The sequence below is a fragment of the Polistes canadensis genome, unplaced genomic scaffold, assembly GCF_001313835.1.
Source record: "Polistes canadensis isolate GaletaPanama2010 unplaced genomic scaffold, ASM131383v1 scaffold_45, whole genome shotgun sequence".
Taxonomy (NCBI): Eukaryota; Metazoa; Arthropoda; class Insecta; order Hymenoptera; family Vespidae; genus Polistes; species Polistes canadensis.
In genome coordinates, this window is record NW_014569592.1 from 381608 (window position 1) to 407008 (window position 25401).

At 27.0% G+C, this 25401-nt stretch overlaps 7 protein-coding genes and 1 long non-coding RNA gene across 13 annotated transcripts; 4 read left to right on the top strand and 4 right to left on the bottom strand.

The window, feature by feature from the left end:
- The first annotated feature begins 63 nt into the window (after nucleotides 1-63).
- On the top strand, nucleotides 64-3010 carry LOC106785071 (probable ATP-dependent RNA helicase DDX52). Its single transcript, XM_014745220.1, has 10 exons — nucleotides 64-252; nucleotides 356-598; nucleotides 707-892; nucleotides 992-1247; nucleotides 1369-1441; nucleotides 1513-1716; nucleotides 1778-1991; nucleotides 2079-2229; nucleotides 2324-2399; nucleotides 2488-3010. The coding sequence occupies exons 1-10, from the start codon at nucleotides 166-168 to the stop codon at nucleotides 2867-2869; spliced, it is 1872 nt and encodes a 623-aa protein (XP_014600706.1). The 5' UTR covers nucleotides 64-165; the 3' UTR covers nucleotides 2870-3010.
- Nucleotides 2944-5506, bottom strand: LOC106785072 (protein halfway). The gene is made up of 8 exons (XM_014745221.1): nucleotides 5328-5506; nucleotides 4842-5243; nucleotides 4411-4725; nucleotides 4134-4300; nucleotides 3820-4002; nucleotides 3585-3743; nucleotides 3390-3503; nucleotides 2944-3309 (listed from the first exon to the last, which is right to left on the bottom strand). Exons 2-8 carry the CDS (start codon nucleotides 5125-5127, stop codon nucleotides 3037-3039), a joined length of 1497 nt encoding a protein of 498 aa, XP_014600707.1. The 5' UTR covers nucleotides 5128-5243; nucleotides 5328-5506; the 3' UTR covers nucleotides 2944-3036.
- Nucleotides 5507-6750: 1244 nt separating this feature from the next.
- LOC106785070 (myb-like protein P) lies at nucleotides 6751-10359 on the bottom strand. 4 transcript variants are annotated; one of them, XM_014745219.1, is made up of 6 exons: nucleotides 10270-10359; nucleotides 8252-10153; nucleotides 7973-8158; nucleotides 7540-7712; nucleotides 7006-7112; nucleotides 6751-6921 (listed from the first exon to the last, which is right to left on the bottom strand). In XM_014745219.1, exons 1-6 carry the CDS (start codon nucleotides 10330-10332, stop codon nucleotides 6866-6868), a joined length of 2487 nt encoding a protein of 828 aa, XP_014600705.1. In that variant the 5' UTR covers nucleotides 10333-10359; the 3' UTR covers nucleotides 6751-6865. The 4 variants fall into 4 exon arrangements, 1 of the variants encoding a protein (XP_014600705.1); XR_001381485.1 differs by lacking the exon at nucleotides 7540-7712 and having other exon boundaries at nucleotides 6759-6921; XR_001381486.1 differs by lacking the exon at nucleotides 7540-7712 and having other exon boundaries at nucleotides 6759-6921; nucleotides 8245-10153.
- A 464-nt stretch (nucleotides 10360-10823) lies between these two features.
- LOC106785076 lies at nucleotides 10824-11911 on the top strand. The gene is made up of 2 exons (XR_001381488.1): nucleotides 10824-11074; nucleotides 11456-11911. It is a non-coding gene; the product is annotated as an uncharacterized LOC106785076 (long non-coding RNA).
- An 829-nt stretch (nucleotides 11912-12740) lies between these two features.
- On the top strand, nucleotides 12741-16325 carry LOC106785148. 2 transcript variants are annotated; one of them, XM_014745348.1, is made up of 8 exons: nucleotides 12741-12776; nucleotides 13573-13742; nucleotides 14336-14553; nucleotides 14636-14866; nucleotides 14961-15224; nucleotides 15299-15694; nucleotides 15771-15919; nucleotides 16028-16325. In XM_014745348.1, exons 2-8 carry the CDS (start codon nucleotides 13574-13576, stop codon nucleotides 16263-16265), a joined length of 1665 nt encoding a protein of 554 aa, XP_014600834.1. In that variant the 5' UTR covers nucleotides 12741-12776; nucleotide 13573; the 3' UTR covers nucleotides 16266-16325. The 2 variants fall into 2 exon arrangements, with proteins under 2 accessions (XP_014600834.1, XP_014600833.1); XM_014745347.1 differs by lacking the exon at nucleotides 12741-12776 and adding an exon at nucleotides 13342-13440.
- Nucleotides 16326-17101: 776 nt separating this feature from the next.
- On the top strand, nucleotides 17102-20869 carry LOC106785078 (peregrin). Its single transcript, XM_014745225.1, has 8 exons — nucleotides 17102-17342; nucleotides 17527-17794; nucleotides 17917-18760; nucleotides 18868-19167; nucleotides 19245-19419; nucleotides 19549-19967; nucleotides 20093-20464; nucleotides 20551-20869. The coding sequence occupies exons 1-8, from the start codon at nucleotides 17226-17228 to the stop codon at nucleotides 20729-20731; spliced, it is 2676 nt and encodes an 891-aa protein (XP_014600711.1). The 5' UTR covers nucleotides 17102-17225; the 3' UTR covers nucleotides 20732-20869.
- LOC106785080 (beta-ureidopropionase) lies at nucleotides 20866-23082 on the bottom strand. Of its 2 annotated transcripts, none has more exons than XM_014745228.1 (6): nucleotides 22936-23082; nucleotides 22479-22574; nucleotides 22080-22330; nucleotides 21578-21966; nucleotides 21188-21505; nucleotides 20866-21050 (listed from the first exon to the last, which is right to left on the bottom strand). In XM_014745228.1, the coding sequence occupies exons 1-6, from the start codon at nucleotides 22986-22988 to the stop codon at nucleotides 20991-20993; spliced, it is 1167 nt and encodes a 388-aa protein (XP_014600714.1). In that variant the 5' UTR covers nucleotides 22989-23082; the 3' UTR covers nucleotides 20866-20990. The 2 variants fall into 2 exon arrangements, with proteins under 2 accessions (XP_014600714.1, XP_014600715.1); XM_014745229.1 differs by having other exon boundaries at nucleotides 22479-22589; nucleotides 22936-23036.
- LOC106785079 lies at nucleotides 22771-25352 on the bottom strand. Its single transcript, XM_014745227.1, has one exon. It carries the CDS (start codon nucleotides 25153-25155, stop codon nucleotides 23713-23715), a length of 1443 nt encoding a protein of 480 aa, XP_014600713.1. The 5' UTR covers nucleotides 25156-25352; the 3' UTR covers nucleotides 22771-23712.
- Between the last annotated feature and the right edge of the window lie 49 nt (nucleotides 25353-25401).

Here is a 25401-nt window from a genome sequence, read left to right on the forward strand (position 1 = left end):
TTGCTCGACCTGTTTTATCGATACTTTTCTACAAAGAGGTAGAGGGCGCCTTCCGTCGTTTAACGTCCTCTGTCTTTAAGCTTATGAATTATTTTGATCTCAGTAGCAATTAGGTTGTTTATTACTACATACACGTGATCTTTTTAATAATAATTTATTGTAAAAATGGATGCATATGATATTTTTAAAAAACTTGCTGTTGGATCAAAATTCAACGTACGACGCTTTCAATCGGATGCTGAAAAATTCAAGGTAATAATATTTTGATAAATAGTATTTTAAAAAATCATATAAGAGGTTAAAAAATGAAATTATTTTTCTAAAAATTAGTAACATGTGTATATATTTCCAACAGTTAATTAATAAAAAAACTGAAAATATACCTAAAACCATCGAAGTAGAAACAACTGAGCCTGTTAATACTTGTACCAAAACATCTCTTAAAAGAAAATATAATGAAGATGAAGAAGAAAAGCAAATCGACACTTTAACATTAATTGAAGGAATATCCGTTCCTGTAGATGGAAGTAAAATAAAAGCTAAAAAAAATAAAAGCTCTATGACAGAAGCTAAAAAATTTAATTTAGAACGTGAACAGGTATGAAATTTAGAGTAAAAGAAATGGTCTTTATATAACTGTATTCTGTTGTGTGTTCTTTGCTTGCATATCCATATGAACTATACGATAACTTATTTTTGTTTTTAGATAAATCAATTTCGTAACCAGCATCATATATCGGTAACGGGTTCCCGTGTACCTAAAGCTATAGGTACATTTGATGAATTATTAACAGAATATCAAGTGTCTCAAAAATTGTTAGACAATATGAAACAATGTGGGTATGAAGAACCAACGCCTATTCAAATGCAGGCAATACCTGTTTTATTACAGGTATATATTTTGTTATATTTTAATATTATGAAATAATTACAAAATCTTTAACAAAACATGTTTAGTAATAAATAATATTTGTTCATCTCTGGTAATCAGAACAGGCAATTATTAGCTCGTGCTCCAACAGGATCAGGAAAAACTGCAGCTTTTTTATTACCAATCATCCATCATTTGAATCGTCCACAAAAAAAGGGCTTCCGAGCTATAATTCTAAGTCCTACTAGGGAATTATCTAAACAAACATACAGAGAATGTTTAAGGTTTAGTGAAAATTATGGCTTTAGAGTACATATTATCAGTAAAATTAATCAGGCGCTTTCTAAATATGGTCCTAAAAGTTCACAAAAATTTGGTATTAATCTTATTTCATTAATTTAGTAATTTATTATCTTTTAACTTTGTTTCTCTCTTTCTTACTTTTTTATTGCGTTTGCATATATTTTACTTATGTATATTTATAACTTTGATTGCAGATATATTAATTACTACACCGAAAAGATTAGTATTTTTATTACAACAGGAACCACCTGCCATATCTCTAGCAAAGTAAGATACACAAAAATAATGTTTACTTTATCTTTTATATAGTGAATAATTAATAAAAATAATATTTTTAGTGTAGAATGGTTAATAGTAGACGAAGCCGATAAACTTTTTGAAGACGGTATGCGAGGCTTCAGAGATCAATTAGAAGAAATTTCTACAGCATGTACAAATCCTAACTTACATCGTGCAATGTTTAGCGCAACAACTACACCTACAGTAACAAAGTGGTGTCGCAAGAACCTTAAAAGTCTTGTTACTGTTACTGTTGGTTTAAGGTATATATTTCTTTTTTTTATAAATTATTTGTAATTTTTATCTTTTTGTTTTTCTTTTTAGAAATTCTGCTGTAGATCTTATAGAACAAGAATTATTATTCGTTGGTAGTGAAAGAGGAAAACTTTTAGCAATTAGAAATATTATACTTAAGGGTATTGCCCCACCAGTATTAGTATTTGTGCAAAGCAAAGAAAGAGCTCAAGAACTGTTTAGTGAACTTATTTATGATGGCATAAATGTTGATGTTATTCATGCCGATCGAACTCAGGCGCAGGTAATGTTATAAAAAAACGTATGTTTAAAATAAAACAGGAATATTATTATTTTTAATATACTGTATATAAAAATATATTTATTTTAGCGAGATAATGTAGTACGTTGCTTCAGAGAAGGGAAAATATGGGTGTTAATATGTACAGAAATAATGGGTAGAGGTATTGACTTCAAAGGTGTAAATCTTGTTATTAATTATGATTTTCCGCCGACTGTTATTTCATACATTCACAGAATAGGTTCGTATTGTAATTGTAAAAATTACTTGGCAAATAAACAATAATTAAATGTGTACTAATATAAAACTACTAATATATATATTAACATATATAGGTAGAACTGGTCGAGCAGGTCATAAAGGAAAAGCAATTACGTTTTTTACTAAACAGGATACAACAAATTTAAGAAGGTTAGTTAAAAGAACATGATATAGAAATAATATTTTGATTTGTAACTTTGCAATAATAAATTATTACTTATATCTTTTTTTCAATTAGTATTGCAGCAACTATGCGTGCATCAGGTTGTGATGTTCCAGAATATATGCTGGCTATGAAAAAACATAGCAAAAAGGAAAGGCGAAAACTTGAACAAACAGCTCCTAAAAGAGAAACTATATTGACAGGACCGAAACATAAACGATATGACATGGTGAAAAAGCTTACAAACAATAATAAAACTGAAAAGAAAAAAATAGTTTTAAATATTAAAAAAACAGGAAGCAAGAAAAAAGTTATGAATATTAAAAAAACAGGAAGTAAGAAAAAAATTGTGAATATTAAAAAAACAGGAAGCAAGAAAAAAGTTGTGAATATTAAGGAAAAGGAAGGAAAGAAAAAAATTGTGAACAATGAAAAAGCTGCAAAAAATACGCACTGACTATGAACACCGAGATAATGTTAATAGTACTTTATTATAATATGTCATGGAAGTTAGATTTGATATTGATTATATATACATCTTTATAATCAATATAAAAAATAATTTTTGAAATATTCTGAAATAAAAAAATAGCACATATTTATGATTATTAGTATGATATTCTGTCATGTTTCACATAACCAATCACAAGGCAACTTTGGCATCTTATTGGCTGGCCATGGCAGGTAACCAGCAGTTTTAAATACCCAATAATCATAGGACACTTTAGCTATCAGACTTATCAATAATATTACTTCAGTAGCAATTATGTAATAAATATAATCAGTCCAATCTCCAGGATAGACACACATCTTAGATGGCTCTAATTCGATCACTTTTTCTTTTACATTTTCACATAGAACTTCATCTGAGTCTAATACACGCGTTTGCAACCACACCTAGATTATATTTACAAATATCAAATTATAATAGTAAAATATATTAAGATTAATATTTTTCCTTATAATCTTTTCCTTACCTTTAAATATTTAGCAGTATTACAATCACAATGTAATTCATTTCCACCCAGTTTAACCAACCGAGAACTAAAACTTTTATCATATAAATTCAGACTTAAAATATAAGTTGGAAGCTGAAAAAATAAAATGTTGCATAGTTGCAGATAGTGCAAAATTTTCATTCATTATAAATATAATTAGGAAATTATTATTACCGATTTAATTTTATTATATCTTAAACTAAGAAGAGCATAATTGTCTAAAAATTTAGAGCCTTCTAATTTATTGATAGATGATATGTTATTATAGTCAGCATAAAATTCACGTATATCTTCATAACATGGATTGGTGCTCAGATCATCTAATACTGTGATCTATTAAAAAGAATAAAATAAGAAGTACCAATTTTTGGTTTAGTAATAAATATGGAAAAATATTAAATATACATACATAGTTGTAAGAAACATTTAATGCTATAGTGTTACGTGGTAATTTTTTTGGTAATTCCGTTAATTGTATACCACTGCAATCCACGTTTACTGCTAATGTAGGTGGCTTTCCTTCAACTATATCTAATCTCCTAAATTTACATTGACATCGCCAGGATGTACCTTTCGGACATTCTGTCTGCAACTAAATATGAAATAATTTTTATGTGACCCATATTAGAAATAAATATTATATATTTTTTTTATAATAATTCATAGAGGCAATGAGAAATTGTAATGATTAATTCAAAGATTCATGATCACAATAATACATACCAAACTAAGATAACGCACTTGTTGCAGTGGTACTTGTTCTGTAGCATTAAACCAATGCCATGTTTTACTTGCAGAACATACTGTTTCATTTTCTCTATTAAAATTAATTGCTTTATCTTTTTTATTGACATATGGATAAATGTCATGACACCAGAGAGTATTTGTTCCTATAGACGGTAAAATTATTTTCTATTTTGTAATTATTAAACATATGCATTAAAATAATAATATAAAATAACATAAAATAAATGATAGTGAGATAAAAATACGCATTTACCAGAAATATCGAGCCAAAATTCTCTACCATTTATTATATTCAATCCTGGTAGATGCGTTAAATTATTACATGATAGATCCAAAGTAGTAAGCTCTACTAATCTATTAAATGAATTATTGTCAACTTCGACAAGAGCATTGTTAGAAAGATTCAAACATGATATTGGTGTCACCTTAAGGAATTGATTCTTGACACGATTAATTCTTCCATCGGTTATGGCAAATGATTTTAATCTTCTCCATCTTATTTCACTAACATCAATTATGTCCAAGGTAGCATTACGAATATGAACATAAGATACATTTGATGGAAATCCTGGCGACAATCAATTCTTATATCTAATTGATTCATATAAATTCAATAAGACATAGATTGTCTTAAATATATATTTATAGAATTAAAAGTTAACAAAAAAGATAAGTTATGCTCACCAACGCAAGAAAGACTATCATTTAAGGAATTTTGACTATCTATATTACAACAAAATACAGCATCGCTTTCATAATTGTGCGGTAAACTTATTCTCTTGCATGGACAATTAATTTTTGGATCAGGACAATCGGATGGTAGTCGATAAAAACATTGTTCCGAAAGTCCCGAAAAAATGTCTGTAAATCCATTAGTATTGGAAGTACTAGTTGCCTGTTGATCTTCTTCTGTACGTGTATACACCAACCCCACATACAAAAGGTATATTATCACTATTTGGCACTGCATTTGTCCATTAAAAGTCTATTGTTCGTATGAACCTCGTAAAATTTCTTTTCTCTCACACTCACATTCTTCATCAATCTTTATTTAAAAAAATTTCTTCCTTGTGTATTAACAATTTCCTTTGAAAAAAATAATTTTTTCTATTTATTTCATTCTACGTATATATATATATATAAATAAATATTAATATAAAGTATAAATACATATTTTCTTTATCATATTTTTCTCATAGATCGACTAATTCCACATTATTTTAACTTAAAGAATTATTTTCTTTTCCTCCTCTTTTTCTCTCTTCATTCCCCTCTTCTTTTCTCTAAATATTATTTTTACGATAATATTACGGATATGATACATGCATATACGCAAATACGTAATACATAGATATACATAAGACTCGTTTACACTTACTGATAATACTCGTGATGAGTAACTAAAGAGACAAATGTATTTTTTTGTTTACGAATTATCATTTTTATTATTCTACTAGTCATACTTTTCTTTGGTTATAATTATTACTGTTAATATATTTATCTATTATAAAATCTTAATAATCATTTATTTAAATCGTATACTTATAAATATTTTCTACCGTTACCAATCATAGATATTCATTGATGTACATGAAAATAACATTTCATCTTATTCCCTCTATTTTATTTTCTTATATATTCTTTTTTTCCCCTCTTATTATTTATTTCATATTATTACATTTTTCCCGCCGTATGAAAACTGGCCCTACTGTAAATCGATATGTTACTAATATCGATTATCGATTTTAATTTTCAAATTATCCGGATAATATATTTATATTTATTATTCATTTAATTTATTATATTTATATTTATATAAAAATTAAATAATACGACATAAAATTTGATTAAATCAAGTCAATTTCATTTAGTAAAGAAAAAGATTCTTATTTTATTTTTATATAANATATATTATTTATCAAGATACGTTCAAAAGTATTATGTTAATTAATAGAATAAATGTATAATATATATTGCTTGTTTTTATTTTTAAATAATAAAAAGAATTATAAACAATTGTGTGAGCACATTATTTATAATATCTTTTCATTGCATTGATAAAAAAAGGTTATCGAGCTCTTCGTTTATTTTGTGACTGACATAAACGAGTAAATTCATTTAACCGCGAAGACTTTTTAGGTCATTTGAATTGACCCTTTAACGAACTAAAATTAGTCAAAGTATTATACTTATTACGCTCTCTTCTTGCAACTGGAATTGTATCTTGTTGCATGAATCACTGTTTCTTTTTAAGATTATTTGTTATGCATTAAATGCGCGGATATATATGATAAACTTATGTGTAGATCATATCTGATTAATTATGTACATATATATTCACAATGCATTTATTAATCGCATAACGCATTTATAAACTTAACTCTCTCTTTTTTCTTTGTTAATTATTATTTATTAGATATTTTTATAATACTAAAAATTTTGTTTATTGTATAAATGAAATATAAAATATAAAATATAAAATATAAAATATAACACATATATATATATATATAAGAGTATTTTTAACTTATGTGTTTTATCTTATTAAAGAAATATACATAATAAAAATGAAAATATTGAATATATGAAAAGTCATATGAAATAAATTTATTAAAAATATAGGCACCCCAGGCAAAATAATATTTACAAGATTATGATTTGTACAAAGAATATCTGGAAGTAACATTTAAAGGCACGGTGATCTTATTTCATCTCCATGGTTTCCTAACTGTTCCTGCACTAGTACTTCTTTTAATAGTGTGATCTATAACATATATATTATATTTTATTTATATCAACTTATTATTTATTATTTATGATTCATGAAACAATAAAACAAATAACTTACGCGTATTTGGCGATATAAGATGCTGCGAAATTTCAGAAGTCCAAGTTTGGCATCTAACTCTAGATGAATGTAATTGAGTTATAATTGGTGATTTGTAATCTTTCATCCTAGAAGAGCATTAATAAAAAATAAAAATATTATTTTATTATATAATACACACACACAATAGTATACATACAGTATAATATAGTAATAATATATAAATATAATAATATATAAGTATAGTATATTGTACATATTATATATTCATAGGACTATATACATATATAATATCCTATCAATAATTCTTCTAAGTTATTTTGTAATTCATGCTATTTTATGATTTAAATAATATAAACAAAAGTTCTTTTACAAAGTAGATAATAGTATAACATTTAATTTAAAAATATTCTAAAATAATTGAATTATCTACTAATAAAAGTTTATTGGAAAAATATGAATAAATAACGTTCTATAATGATATTTAAAGAAAATCTATGTATGCTTTTCTAGGAGATAAGAATATGGAAAGTGCTATATAATACAAAATCATACTCTTTGAGCTTTTTCCTTGCTAGGGTCCTCTGGGTAGCAAATGAGTATGATCGTGCTGAAGTTGGACGTTCAGTGCGACACCGTTTAATTTCACGATCATGCGCTATAATTTTCATTTTGTATGCAGGACTTTGAGAAAATAATTCCACTATATTCATGGATGCTGCATCACACTTTTAAAAATAAGAATTTTGTAAATATATGGATCTACCAAAGAAATACATGCAAATCTTAAATATTCAGTACTGTTAATACTATAACAGTACCCTTATAGAATTGTAATATAGATACTATATTTCAACGAATTATTAGAAGTAAATTCTATATATTATTTTTCACTTTGAAAAGTAATAATTATCTAAATATATGTCAATTAACTAGCAACAAGCATTCACAAGGATTCTTATCACTGTAAATGTAAAACAAATGTTACCTGTAATTGTAAACGACGTAAAAAATGCAGTTCTGATAAATCAAGAGGTGCATCAACATGTAGTTTAAGCATACATTTCAATGCTTCTTTGTATGTATTTTTTAAAGTGATCACACGATTTGTTTTAAATAACCTGCGTACTAAATACCCCCGTGTATATGCATTGATAATAGATGCAGCTTGTATCTGTAATATAGCTTTTTTTAATTATTCAAGGATATTTTTATTAGATAAAATATATCAATTTGACAAAGAACATTCTTTCTTTTTACATCTTACGTGTTTCTCTGCGTACATAGAACTGTCAATGATGGGAACATGTACGGTTTTACAGTCTAATGGAAATAATCGACGACTAATTGTAGACTTTTTATTCTCATTTATTACGCTTGTATTATAATCACGCATTTCATTCTTATTCGTATTTTCTTGTATTTCTTTATTTTTAATCAATGTACAATTGTATTCGTGCGTTGAAATTTCGTTGGATTCTCTCTGCGATGATTGAATGAATTCATAACATTTTAAATGTTGTTTGGTATCATTAAAATCATTTTTGGAATAAATATAATTCACTGGACATATAGGACTTAACGTACGTTTGTTTGGTGACAATAATACATCGTCTTTTGGAACGACAGACAGTTCTTTTAAATCTTTATCTTGTTTCGTTTTATTTATGGGAATGTCTTTAGAAATAGAATTATTTCTTGACTCAGCTTGATCCAACGTAGTAGATGACAAATATTTGTCATCTATTAACGAAGAAATTTCAGGAAAAGATTTCTTTATTTCTGCTAATAAAAGTAATTGTTGCTTTTCAAATTCTTTCTGCAATGAAGATTGCTCTTGTTGTTGCCGAATGACTAATTCAGACATCTGTCTTTTATGTACTTCTTCTATTTCTTTCAAGATAGTCAATAATTTCTCAGATATATTGGGAGACTTAGATTTTCCTATTGACTCATTTATCTTATCATTATTTGTGTTTTCTTCCTCAAAACTTTCATTTTGTCCATATGTCTTTAATATTTGTGACTCATTAATCTTGTGCATTTGTGTTTCAATATCATGCAGATTTCCTAGTGAGCCTCCTAGTTTGTTAGTCGTATTTAGCATTGAAATGTTTTTACTTTCCTTCCATTCTTGTGGCCTATGATTTTCTTTGTCATTATTGCTTATACTATATTTCTTTTTATTATTATTATTTTTTATGTCAGGCTTGTAAATATTTTCTTTCTCAAGCATCATTTGAATACTATCTACAGATCCTGTAGTTTGATACATGCGAGTTTGTGGTTCCAATATTGTTTGTTCACTTTCAGTCTTATATAAATTATAATTACTTTTGCTAGATAAACTCTTTCTTTTACACTTTGAATTTTTCAATGTCTGCTGAGTATCCATGGCATTAAATTCATTATTTTTCAATTCACTTATCCAGTCAGTTTTTGTATGTGCAATATTCCATTCTTTTCGTCGCACACTACTTTTTGCAGGTGTAGGGATATATTCTGCAGTAGGAATATCATTGATATTATTTAATTCTATTTGCATATGTGCAAGCAACATAGGACTTGGAGTGTCCAAAATATAAGAATCCTGACGCACTAATTTTGGTGTTCGCTTAATAGTATTTGTTTCATTTATCACTGAAAATTCTTCTTTTTGATATGAATTTGAATCATTCAATGTAATAGGGACAATATTTAATGTTTTAGGCACTTCAGGTTTCCAATTATCTAACATTTTTTGTTCGACATTTGATTTAGTTGTATCAATAAGACTTTCTATTGAATCAATGCTTACAACGGTTGATGTTGGACTAAATGACTGCCCTTCTGTGAAATTAGTTTCACTATTTTGATTGGAAGATATTTCTTGTACTAATTCTGAATGACTACTTTGTTTGTGAACATATATATCTACATTTTCATTTGTTGTAATATCATATGTATTTTTTGTAGATAATTGATCTCCATCGATATTAGGCTCTGCATTAGGAGTTATATTTTCATTACCAAAATGAAATTTCTGATCAATTTCCTGTACTTCTGTATTATTTTCTATGGATTGACTTTCTTCACTAAATTTTCTATTGTACAAAGCTTTTAATCTTTTTTCTACTTGAATTGCTAAATATTTATAATATTTTACTTCTTTTCTAACATCTTCAGTTATCTAAAAATTGAAAAGGTAACAAAAAATGTATATTTAAAAATTTTATATAATAAATAATAAATTGTATATTCTAAATTAATTAAAATTCACATTAATAATAATAATAATATATTTACCATCGGTGGAAGAATAGGAACACCATTAATTTTTATGCAAGAAATATATGTTTGTTGCGCCATTTTTTTTTTTATTTATTTAATAATTTAATACAGNTGTAAATAATAATAATAATATTTATTCATTCGCCTAAGGTTATAACAGTCGAAAATGTATACTTCCATATATATGAATTGATAATTACTAATAACTTCGATATTAATATAGATTATTTATAATAATATTAACAAACATAGAAACAAATCATTCAAATTTCGAGTAAATAACTTGGATACAATAAAAATACGAATTATAAAATATCTATGAACATTTTTACTTAGGATTGGTCAATATGACTTTTAAAATCTGTTTTCAAATAGGAGAGTAGTCAGTAGAATTGTAAACTTCTATCGTCTTTTTCTTTTTATAAAAAAAAATAGATTTATATGTGAAAATAATAATAATTTATAATTTATAATTTTAAAAAACCGAAGAAGAGATTAATCTTTCGATTAATATATATATAAAAGTAAACATTTATAACGTTAGAAATTCGCCTTCGTCAAAAATCTTTACTGTACGACATTTCATTTAACATTACAATTAACAGTCTCATTTTATTGTATAAATAATAATGTTTAGAGTAAATTTAAGATTAATTTATAAACACTTTTTTCGAATATATGAAAAAAATACATATAAGTACACAACTGAAATAATCTTTGCTATATTACACTACTGCTGTACAATTAGTTCTTTACTGATCCGTACAGTACGCTCTTTTCGAAGTGCTAGTTAATTTATTTTTACAACTATTGATGGAAAGTAAATAATTCCAACAGATCAATATTATAACATTAAATTAGAATATTAATTATTATTAAGTAGCCCATTTTCGTTATTAATATTGTTTTGCTTTTTGTTTTAATATCTATTCACATTCCCATATTGAGGTTAAATTATATATTATAATTGTAATACTGTTTGTTTTTTTATACACAATATATAGAATATTTCGTAACAATTTATTATATATAAAATGTTTATATAATTATTCATTTTAAACAATAATTGTTGTTTGAAGCATATAATAATGTGTTATGTAACTTTGTTAAATTATCTATTTCTATATATAATTATTGATCACAATGTCATGGTTAATAATTTATTTTCAATAATCTAATCATATATTTTGTATTTTTACAGTTTGATGGGTGCAACTAAATTGCTCGGGTATTATATCAAGAGATATTGTTTGATAGTATCAATACCACTAATTACATTGACTTCTATATATTACGATCAAAAGCGTACTCGTTGGTGGAAAAATCAACAGTTACTTGAGCAGCAACAAAATAGTTAAGAAGTAAACTAATCAAGATGATAACTTTGAAATATCTGGTCAGTGTATATTATCCAGTAGTGATTCCTATAAGCGGATTTATATTTGGAAGTATTTTAGACCATTATGACAATTTAAGATTAACTAAATTCAGAGATAAATCTGCTTTATACGGAAGGGAACTTGCACCTGGAGAACCACCTTCGTGGCCATAATTTAGAATAACTATGAACATATTTAATTCAAATGTGTATTACAATTAAAACCTTTAATCTATGTAGACGAATTCAAATATAGATTTAAATTCATCTCTAAACGATTATACTATTTTATATAAGAATGTATTTATAGTCTAGTATTGTAATTTTATTTTCCTTTTTTTCTTTTTTCCTCAAATTTTATGTTAACTAAATAATCGGTATACTTAAAATAAATAAGTATTTAAAAAATAGTTATTATATCAATATTCTATTTTTAGATCTACTAGTTTTTTCATACATAGTTTTTAACTTGTAATCGTTGATTAAACTGAAACAATATTGGCTAAAGTATTACACCCAAAAACATAATTTTGTGCGTGATGCAAAATAATTAAAATTAGCTAGGTATAATGGCTAGATAATATATATAAAGTAATATAATAAAAATTCTCTTATATTATATATTAGCATTTAGAAATATAATATTATAAGATTAAGATAATTTAAAATGAGTATGGACTCATAAATTGAAAAAATAAACTCATAGATATTTTTTAGGTAATTACATTTATTTCTAGCAAATGTAAAGTATCTATTTGAAGACATACAATAACAAATATTGAAGAAATATTCTCAATTGTCCCCAAAGAAAATACCACTGATTACTACTATGTACATTTACTAGAGGGTTTGTAGATGGCGCTTGTGAAACGGCTTTGTAATCATTCATTTTAAGAACTATTTTTTTTAAAACATAAATTTTTAAATTACTAAATCATAATATCTATCCTTTTAGAATCAAATATTAGTTTTTATGAAGTATATGAAATTATTTTTTGTATTATTTATAATATAAAAGAAATTAATTTAATTTTGATTGATATATTAGTAATGCTAAAATGCGCGCGCATATCGACTCAGATAATACTGATTACGAAATATCCTGTGTTCTCAGTGCTGTCTACAGAAAGTGTCTATATCACGAGTAATAAATATTTTTTATTTTTGTTACCAAAAAACATTAACGGTAGATTTAATTTTAATTACTAAACTTAACCTTATACAAAAATATAATTAATGAGCTTATTATTTATTATGTCATATATCTTTAATTTTAAGAACCAATTAATAACGCAATATTACTATTGTTAAGAAGAATAATATCATATAGTGGTATGGATAAAAAGAAATTAGATATATATTCATAGAAATTAATAATTGAAATTATTACATAAAATTTACTTAGGTAGTTATTAAATATAATATAGCTACAATCTATTAAGTTACTAGCAAAAATTACAATTGAATATATATATATAAGAGAAGATGATATTTTTACAAATTATTATTATCACCAAAGAAATCATATATATATTTACATATATATATATTTTTCATGAAACATATGATAGATATGACATAGAGTGTATACGTTACTGTCCTAACCGGTGATGTTAGTTTCCTATTGGTTATTACATTATTGCTTGATGTCGTTTCACGAAATGGCGTTGGTTTGAAATTTGGGTGGGAGAAACTATACCAAGGGGAAAAGTGGGAAAGGAGAAGAAGTAGTAAGGCATTGATGAAAGCGAAATCGGCCATTTGCTAGGGATTCTTTAGTTAGCTAGGCTAGGCGATATAAACGTCTTGTTCGTATCTCTTCTATCCCCTCGTCACCATATTGTTAACGAAAAAACTATTTAGTGATTTTGTGTTACAATTTTGAATGTTTCTTGATTCGTAAGAATTTTGAATTATAGCGGCGATTACATTTTTTACAGAATGGGAGATAAAGAGTCTGCAACTATGTTAGCTATTAAGGCCACAATACGCGCTAATATGCTTGATACAGCACCACGATTAACGCCAACAGGAAAAATTAGTCATGCCAAAACTCGCGTTTATACACAACGATATCGCAAAGATTGGGAACAGATGCCGGATTTTAAAGGTACTTATTTAAATTTGAAGAAGTTCTTTTAATAGGGTTAATTATCTTGTTTAACATTTTTGGTTAATTTCGTGATTATATCGATCAGTTCACGAAAGAATAATTATTGTTGAGGAATAAGTGCAATTGAATAAAAACATTTTTGTCCGTTTACGAAAGTAGCTCTGATTATTTTTAGAGATACAATTGCAAAATTTTCCTTGCTTTCTCGAATAGGTATTTAATCTAACCAATAGTCTGAGGCCTGTGTAATTATAGAGATAAAACGGTTTCTTCTAGTTGTTTGTTGATTCCTCCAGTAGTAAATAATTTCTTTAAGGCTATTTCCGTTATGTTTTGAATCTAATCATTATAATGCTTCACAGTTATTATTATAATTATTTGTTTTGTTTTTCTTTTTCTCTAAAGAATGAAGATCGTCTACTAAAATATAACGTAAATTTATTAATATAAATAAAAGAATGTTTCTTTAGTATTCTTATTAGTTACTTTATAACATTGTTGTGTAATTGTTTAAATCATTGGTTCTGATTAAAAATACAAGGAATAGGTAAACGTGAATAACATATCAATTACAATCTGTTTTATTACAGGATGGTTGACGTCAGTATCAAATCAACCTACACGTGCTTTTTGCCTATATTGTCACAAAAATCTTCATGCTCATCGACTATCTCTTTTAAAACACACATGTACTATGAAACATCAACGAGCAGCTTTGTCGCATCTTGTGGAAAAACACAAAAATATAGAAAATAACAAATGTGGTACTATGGTTGATATGAAAGTTGAAGAAAGCAATGTTGTTGAGGTATAGATTTGTTAGATATTTTTAAATACTCATATATATATAGGAAAGATATTATATTATATATTTTATATTATATTTTTAGACTCTTGAAAGTACACAAGTAGAAACTGAAGAAAATGAAGATGACAATGAATATATTGTTGAAAGATTAGATGATGTAGATGATGATGTAGAATTAAATGAAGTACAAGAAAAGCAAGAAGAAGAGGAAGAAGTAGAATATGCAGATGTCGAAGAAGATGAACATGTACATATACCCTCTGATGAGGAAGATATTAAGCATATGAACAAAAAAGTTAAATTAGAATACGTGGTGAGTAGAAATTTAGAATCTAATTATTTGAGTTATTATATCATTAAAATATGTTTAAAAAAATAATATGACTACATATAAAGATTGTTGGTAGGAGGATTTTCAGGAAAATAGTAGGGATACTTTAGCAGAAGCAATGGCTCATGTACATGGTGAATATTTAGATGAAGTTGATGATCAAGAAAATATTCAAATGGAAATGATAGTAGAATCTGAAGATCAAAACGTTGAAATTCCAGAAATTTCAAATTTTACTAAAACTGTAGATAATAATAAAAAAAGGACAGAGGAACTTGAGAATAATAGATCTATTCTGCGTAAAATTAAACATGATAAGAGAGCAGGACTTAAACTATCGGTATTTACAGTAATAATATAATAAATTTAATTGATTATATTTTGTTGGCTCTTTCTTATTCATTTATATTTTAGCAAGAAGATACAAAGTCTCAAACAGATTCAGGACTAGTAATGACATGTCCCTTGCCATTATTGGGTACGACGACTTATCAAATAAATTCTTCAGTTGCTGGAACACCTACTACAATAGGGGTATTACAGCCAGTAAATACCCTTCCAATAGCACCGACGCAAAATAAAACAATTACTGTAACATCAGGTGGTAAAAAAGTAACTTTAACAGGTGGTCCTTTTCAACCCGGTACTCAATACATACTCAGTAAATTAAAGGGCAAGTTACCATCATTAATTATGACAGAAAAGACATCAATTAGTGCCAATAAGCAAGCTAACAAGTCATTACAAATAGACAAAGAAACACAAGAACAGTCGGTTATAGCTAGCACCAGTCAATCACTTCCAAAAAACGTATGTGAGATCAATTATTTCATTTTTAATATCTTAATACATTTAAGCTAATTTATATAAATTCTTTTTTTAATAGCATGTTATTTTGAAACCTGTTCAACTTGCAACAAAGAAGCCACGCGTTTCTACTTATGTAATTGATACCAGTAAAGGTGTTCCTGTTGTAGGATTACAAGTTAGTCTCTATAAACTTTTGGATGGCAGATGGACATTTTTAACCGAGAGGTATTATTTATATAAAATATTTTTTATCCACAAGTTTTGGATTATTAAAATAACATAGAGATAATAATTGGATATAAGTTTATTAAAAATAAAATTATATGTTTGCAGCAATACGAGTACCGATGGTAGATGTGCAAATTTGTTAGAAAAAGCGAAAGTCAATTTTACTACTGGTAGATATAAGATACATTTTGATATTGACAAATATTTCACTTTTAGAAAAATAGAGACTATATATCCATTTATAGAAATTGTTTTTGATGTAAAAAATCCAATTGGTCATTATCATATACCGATATTGTTAAGTCCATTTGGATACAGCACTTATCGTGACACTGATAGCTGAGTTGTAATCAAAAGTTGTAAATATTTTTTTAATTTTCTTAATAAATAATGAGTAATATAAGACATATATGTGACGATAATTAAGACTTTATAAAATTGAAAAAATGGATAATTTAATTTATATAAGAAAATACATTTTTGGATTTAATTCATTGTCATAATTATCAACACACAAATATACGTATATTATGTATATATATATATATATATATACATAATATACGTATATATATATATATATATTATATATATATATATATATATATACATATATATATATATCTCTTAAACTTAAGTTAAAGATTTAAAAAAATTATATGTAAAATATCTTTATTTTGTTATTTACAAATATGTATATAATTAATCGTAATATTTGTGATTTACTTGTTAAATAGTTCGCAACAGTGGGATTGGTATATCTAAGTTTAATAAAAAACTGGGGTAGAATAAAGACTAAAATTTCTATTTTACATGTAAATAACATTATAAATAAAAAAAGATTTATTAATGCATAACATATATTCCTATCTTGCTTCCTTTTTGTGTGTGTGTTATACACTACAATCAATACTCCTTAAAATTTGATTGAGACAAGTTGTAATTAACAAATTCTCTAATGATTCATTTTTATAACTTAATATTATGATTAAATTCAAAAATATTCGAACAAGAATATACCAATTTAATTATTATTAGAAGAAAGAAAACAAGAAAAACTTATATTAATGTAATATTTTTTTCAAATATACTCTCTATTATTAGTAGTTAATTTAAAAATATGAAAAAACTGTTACTTTACACGTGATAGGTTTTTTTTATTACCGATAGATGGTTACTGCAATGGCGGTCTAGTGAAGCTGTTTATGTTATTGAATTGTTTTGCAAAGTCTTGTAAAGTTGTTATGGATTTGAATCATAATATATTGTGTTTGTGAATTCTTAAAGTAAAATATAATTAAAAATGAATACTCCACCACCTAATAAAAAAAAGAGAAATAGACTTGGTGTTCAAATCGATTCTACAAGTATTACAAATAATGAAGTATTAAATGTTCAAGAAGCAGCAAGGTTTATTTTGGTATGCACAATTAATTATTATTTTTTAACGTTATTTACGTAGTAATTAAAAAATAAATATCATTTTTCGTTTATCAATTAAAACATAAAATATGCATAGTATAGGTTATATTAATTTTCAATGTTTTTAAAAACTTAATTCTATGATTTCTGTTTACATATATATTTTAATGTATTATGAACAGGTACATCCCATAGGTGAGGATAGTAATAAGCCAGTTAAAATAGATATAAACGAACCAATTCCTGTTATAAGTATTAAAAGCAGTGCACAGGATGAGAAAACATCTTCAAAGGAAAATTCTAATTTAGATAAAGAGAAAGAAGTTCTTAATAATTTACCTATAGCAAAATTTAGAGAAATAGAAGGATATGAAGAACAACTTGGAGAGGCCGAGCCTCTTCCAAATTCTTACGTTAGGTTTATGGAACGCAGTGGAGAAGAACTTGATGGTAACTATGATCGATAATCATATTTAATAACCAATTTTTTTGCTTATTAAGAAATTATCCAAATATTATAAAATCCTGTATATAAAATGTAGAATAAAATAAAGAATATATTATCTTTATAGGAGAAGTAGAATATGATTTGGATGAGGAAGATACCGCATGGCTATCTATAGTGAACGAAAGGCGAATAGCCTCAGGACTTCTGCCTCCATTAGAACCAGATATATTTGAATTATTAATGGATAGATTAGAAAAGGAATCTTATTTTCAACAAGAAAGTAATGGTGGAGTTGGTATTGCCGCTGATGAAGATGCAGTATGTTGTATATGTATGGATGGAGAATGTCAAAACAGTAATGCTATTTTATTTTGTGATATGTGCAATCTTGCTGTCCATCAAGATTGCTATGGTGTACCATATATTCCTGAAGGACAATGGTTATGTAGAAGATGTTTACAAAGTCCATCCAGAGCTGTTGATTGTGTATTATGTCCAAATAGAGGTGGTGCTTTTAAACAGACTGATCGTCCAGCAACATGGGCTCATGTAGTATGTGCTTTGTGGATACCAGAAGTAAGATTTGCTAATACAGTTTTCCTGGAACCAATAGATAGCATAGAAAGTATTCCTGCAGCTCGTTGGAGGCTAGCTTGTTCTGTTTGTAAACGTAGAGGTGCAGGTGCATGTATTCAATGTCACAAAACTAACTGTTATGCAGCATTTCATGTTACCTGTGCACAACAAGCAGGCCTTTGTATGCGTATGCGAACAGTACAACCTGCTAATGGAGAACCAATGCTTGTTCAAAAAACAGCTTATTGTGAGACACATACACCAGCAGATTATCAACCTTCTACAAATCCTGCTGATGCAAGACGAAGAGCAATAGCTAATAAAAAGAGTTCATCTGCGCCAGTTATATCAATACCTACGATACCACCTGAACGTATAAAAGAAATTGCTAGGTAAGACATAGGTGCAATCCTTTATTTCCTAATTTTTTCATCCATAGATAATCATGGTTTATGAAATATAATTGTGAATGAATAGTAATTTAGAAAACATTAATTAGTTTAGCAGAAGGTATCCCAAAGAAAAGCCAGTTGATTCAACGTCTTATAGCATACTGGACACTGAAACGTCAATACAGGAACGGTGTTCCTCTTCTAAGAAGATTGCAAAGTTCGCATCCACAATCAAGACCTCCTCCATTAGGAGGTAATTATTCGCCATCTCCAGATAGTGAATTACGCGGAGAACTTTACCGTCAACTTAAATACTGGCAATGTTTACGACAGGATTTAGAACGTGCTCGATTACTATGTGAATTAGTACGGAAACGAGAAAAGCTGAAGAAAGAATTATTTAAAGTGTTGGTACTTTTTATATTACTTTTTAAGCAATATTTTTTGATTTAATACTGTTTAGAATAATATAAAAATATTACAGGAAAGAAAAATGTTTATGGTTTGAATTACGACCTTTAGAAAGTATTTTGATTATGTTATTAGAAGCTATTAAATTAAGAGATGTCAATGATGTATTTGGTCAACCAGTTAATATTAAAGAAGTTCCTGATTACCTTGACATAGTTTCACATCCAATGGATCTTTCTACTATGCAAGTAGGTATATATATATCCACTTTGTCGTAACATTTTTTTGCGACACCCTATATATATATATATTTATTGTATGTGTGTAGTGAATATTATTTTAATTATATTTTTAACAATTATTTTTATACATTATAGAATAAAATCGACAGACAGGAATATGACACTATTGGTGCTTTTGAAGCAGATTTTAACTTAATGGTTAATAATTGTTTGGCTTATAATCGTAAAGATACTATGTTTTATAGAGCAGGATTGAAAATGAAAGAGCAGGGTGGTTTCCTTATAGAACAAGCTTGTAAAGATTATCCAGAACTTAATACTCTTTGTCAAACAGAGCCAAGTGTTACTAAATCTAGAAAAAGAGATAGATCTAGTCGTAATCGCAATGAAATAGAATTAAACACAGGAGAAAAAGAAGTAGGGGCTGGTGGTGTCAATCGAAGAACAGCTGTGCTGTTTACCCGTAAGGCCAAAGCTCGTGCTAGCAGAAGCGGACAAATGTTTCTTCCAGAACATAATCAAAAGAAACAAAGCGATAGTTTCAAAGTGTACAGGTAAATAATTTTACATAAATTATTATATGTGTATGTGGAAAAGGCTTGGAGAATAAAAATAGGATGATTTGTATATTTAATTGTATATAACAGTTCTCTATACGAAAACTTAATTAAATTTACAGAAGTGGAACAATGGATAGTGATGTTGGTGAAGGAGAAAGTCAATCATCAAGTTGTAGTAGTTGTTCAACAAGCAGATCTGCTACACCAGAACAAGAAGAAGAAAAACAGATATTAAATACTAGCGAAACTAATACAGAAACTAATAACAAAGAAGAAAGTAATGAGAATATTTTAGAAGCCTTACAGCTTGTATGGGCCAAATGTCGCGGATATCCTTGGTATCCAGCTCTAATTATAGATCCTAGTACACCTCGTGGTACCGTACATAAAGGTGTGCCTATTCCAGCTCCTCCTGACGATGTATTAGCGTTAGCAAATAATTACAAAGAACCAGTCTTCCTTGTTCTTTTCTTTGACACAAAACGCACTTGGTAAAGAAAAACTTAATAATATGATATATTTGTTCAATAAACATAATTATTTCTATATTATTATTATTATTATTCACTTTATGCAGGCAATGGTTACCTGGTGAAAAATTAGAAAAATTAGGTGCATCTAAACAAGTTGATGCAGCTAAATTAATTGAATCCCGTAAACCTGCTGATAGAAAAGCTGTAAAAAAGGCCTATCAAGAAGCTTTACATTACCGGAAACAAACACATGATACTGCATTAAATCCACCATCAAACGTGTAATTTATGTATCTAGTAGTATTTTGGAAGTATTCCAATTTTTTATAAATTTCAACTTGTTCTATGAAACATTGATTACGACTTATTTTTAAAAACCATTTAATAATTATATAGGAATATAGTAATAAGTATGTATGTATATTTAAATGCTTTATATATTTAAGCTTTTTAGCTTAAATATATACTTTACTGGTTTTTATATTTTATTTAAAATATACATAGATTAATAAAGTGAAAAATTAAATTCATACAATACCAATATTTAATTATGTTGAACAATTTTATCGAGTTCATTAGCATACATGTCTAGCCGTTGGGTCATCTAAAAAAAACATATATAAAATATTAATTTATTTTTGTAAATAATGAATATACATTGTACATTGCATGCATTTGATACTTATAAATTAGTTACTATTTGGAAATTGGTATATATTTCTATAAGAAACAAGTACTTACTCTAAATCCCCACAAATCTTTTGCTTGTCTGCAGAGATTGAGATCCAAATCTGCAATAAGTAATCCATCATTAGATCTACTTAAACCTGGAGTACGTGTTCCGTCAGGCGCAGTAATATAGGAAGAGCCATAAAAGTGTCCTAAATCATAATGAGATGGTTTTCCATCACCCGATGTAAATTTATTAGGAAATATTTCAGTCCCAACCCTATTGATGGCACACGTAAAATAGTTATTAGCAATTGCAGCACATCTTGCTTCTATAGGCCATAAAGGTTCAGATAAATTACCAACAGTGGCCGATGGATTAAAGACAACCTAAATATATATGTTATAATAAATATATGTTTGATTTAAGTTGCAGAAAGAAAAAAATAATAATATATTTACTTCTGCTCCTTTTAATCCAAACATAAGCCAGTTTAAAGGATGATGACGCCCATAACAAATATTAACAGCAATACGCCCGTAACAAGTATCAAAAACAGGATGTCCTGTATTTCCCTCCATATAATAAGTAGATTCATTGAAATCTCCAACACGAGGTATATGATTTTTTCTGTGTTTACCAATAATTTTACCATCAACATTAATAATAACAGATGTATTCCATAAAGTATCTCCATTAACACTATCCCTTTCCAAAATTGGAGAAATAATAATCATATTATGTTCTTTTGCTAATTTTGATAATAATAAACTTGATGGACCATTTTTAGCATCTTCGGCGAACTCACACCATGGATATTTTTCTCTTGTACAGAAAGCGAATGGCATAGCTGTAATATAATAACCATTTTATAGAAATTATTTCAATATAAATAATGAACTCTATATTGAGATATTGCTTTATAAAAAGTCTTATATATACACATATAATATATAAACGTACTCCAAGCTTCTTGTAGACAAATTATATTAACTTTGCAAGTAGCTGCATAATCAATATATTCTTTTATTTTATTATGTATCGCATTCCTTTGATTTTCTACTGGATCTGTTGTTGGTAGAACAATTGAATGTTGAATTAATCCTACACGGACAATGCGTTTAGGACGTAATTGTTCTTCAACAATACTATCTAATATCCAACCTTGTCTTTCTAAATTGTTACTTTTTTCCCATTCTGGTAAATCTAACTTTCTATATTAACAAATTATAATATTTTTATTTTACTTATGTTAACTGAACAAATAAATACTTAATATAAATAAAATATAACCTATTATTCTTGAAATATGTGCAGATACATTACTTAAGTAACAAAATACAAATTTTAATTAAATCTTACTTTATTTGACGGCCATACAAAAGACGATTAATTTCTGGTAAAACCTCATCTGGCAGATGCGTTTTTAAAATGTCATCAATAGTTGATTTATACATCCTTCAAATTATATCTCTTTATATTGATAAATTAGAAAAATTAACAAAAAAATATGTTAAATTCAAGATGTGAATACATAAAAAGAAACTGTAATAAATGTAAACAAAATCTATTGTTATATAACGAATCTTATCGTTATCAAAATTTCTCAGATCAGGGTAATTATATCCCAATGTAAATAAGAGACATTTTATTACTTAGAATAGTAGAAACCACTTTATTTGTCAAGTCGAATAATACAGTAAGTGTCATTTAAAATCGTACACCATTACGCTTATTAGATTTTTGAACGTTGTTAATGCAGTCATCACTGGTTAGGAACGTTAAATACATGTATTTTGGTTTAAATAATTCAACACACCTCAAATGATTGTTAATTAATCGAAGAAAATGTATATTGTTGTTTAAAAGCATGGATCTACTGTTCGATACACCATCCTCTTTGAAATCCCCCGTTAGACTAACTCGTTGTCCTCTATGTAAATTCTTTTATTGATTGTTATTTATATGACTTTCAGAAGAGTAAATTTTATTTATTAGGAATATTATTTACGTTATACGTATATAGCCTTCGGGGGAAATAATATAAACAATAATCAATAAAAGAACTTACATAGGGGACAACGAGCTAGTCTAACGGGGGATTTCGAAGAAGACGGTTCATTGAACGGTACATCCATATTTTTAAATTACAATATATATTTCCTTCGATTAATTAACAATCAATTAAGGTGTGTTGAATTATTTAAACCAAAATACATGTATTTAACGTTCCTAGCCAGTGATGACTGCATTTACAATGTTCAAAAATTTAATAAGCGTAATGATGTACGATTTTAAATGACACTCACTGTAGTTCAAAATTTGCATGCATGAATAGAAATAATTAACATTATTTTTTAATAATATTATTATTGAATTGTCATTGTCGTTAATGTTATACATTTTTATATTTCTGGACATCAAACTTAACTGTTTATAAAAGAAGAGAAGTTTTATAATATATATATATATATAAAACATGTACTGTGGCAAATTTTGTATTTCTTTTTAATTGTTTTATATAATAAATTAACGCGCTGCACACACACACAATTATATTTATATATTGTAAAAAATAATACACATTAGTATTTTATTAATCACTGTTTTTGAGGTTATTATTCTGATAATTTTGTAAACGAAAACATTTCCATAAGCCATATCGAGTTTCCCAATCAATGAAAAATAATTCTGGTTTGTACCAGAAAATATGATGTACTACAAAATTATATTGAGATTTAATTGGTGGATTTAAATGCGGAGCCCATTGTGCTCTTTCCATCATAATTTTGTTGACGTATTCATAAAATACTTTAGCATTATGAATCCAACATAAAAGAGACATAATTGATATAACTACAGCATGTATATGATGATCTGCTATGCTATGAAGATTATTTTCTTGTAAAATTAAATCTTGTAAGTTCATAGTTAAACAAACTAATGCTGCAGCCATGAAACTGCAAGGTACTTCAATTGCTATGATACACATTGTGCAATAACTAGTTTCTAAATTCATGCGGGATGTACGATGATTCAATATACTTTTAAGTAAACTATCGTGTAGAATTTCACGATGAACTTTAAAGAATATTTTATCTTCGTTGTAACAATTGCTAAATTTTAAACCGAAGTCTATATTTTCAAAGAAAATTTTAGGAGTATCAAAATGTAATCTATTTCCATTCCGATCAATCAAATATTGCATAACTCTATTACCTAATAAACTGACTATTTTACTATTCGATGCTATCATTTGCATCAATAGTGAAAATATTGTTGGCGTTAAAGTTTTTTCATACAGAGTCGCTTGATGCATATAAGCTGTATATTCTAAAATACCACCAAATTCCAATATAATATTATCATTCATATTTTTTTGCATAGTCCATGAGCACATATGATGTATAATGATGAGAAGTTGATCATTGGATAAATGTTTAATCATGTTTCTGAGACATATTTCTAAACCTTTTTTCAGTTTTTTACAAGAAATTAATGTATCATATGCATTTGTATTTTTTAAAGTTTTATAAAATAAGTTTAAAAGTCTTTCTATCGCAGTTACTGTGTCATTACTTTCAGGCCATTTATAAGTATCTAATATTTCATATAGAATTTTGATAATAGCTCTGTTGTCATACACATTCGTATTTATTCTATTTGATTCTACTAAGTCACAGATTGTATGAACGACTATTGAACCATTAACACCATGTTCCAATAAGATATTTGTTATCTCCAGACAAAAAGTTTCGAATTTCCACAATTTATCTTCATTAATTGTATTGATAACAGCATATACAATTTGTTTCGTTTTTGCAGGAACATATAATTTCAACAAAGAACGATAACAATTTTTTACAAATCGCATTTTTCGTCGACGTTTCCATTTACACACATTTGCTTTAGATATTTCTCCATAATAAAAAAGTATTTTAATCATAAGGGTCATTACTATATCCGGTTCATAATCTTTTAATTGATTCCGATCGGAAATTATTTTTATCATTTTGTTAAGAGCTTTACCTTGATACATCTGCAGATGTAAAAAATTTAAAAGATAATATTTACATACACGGTATAGCTTTTCGTTCGTTCAACTTTAGTAATCATTAAAACAAGACTCCTTTATGATATTAATATTAATATAATATTATATTTATATGTGCGTCTCTAACATAAAGAAGATAATTGAAAATGAATACCATTGTATATTATCAGTTTTTTAAAAAGAAGATACAACAGTATTTCAAATAATAGATTATATATATGTCTATATTGT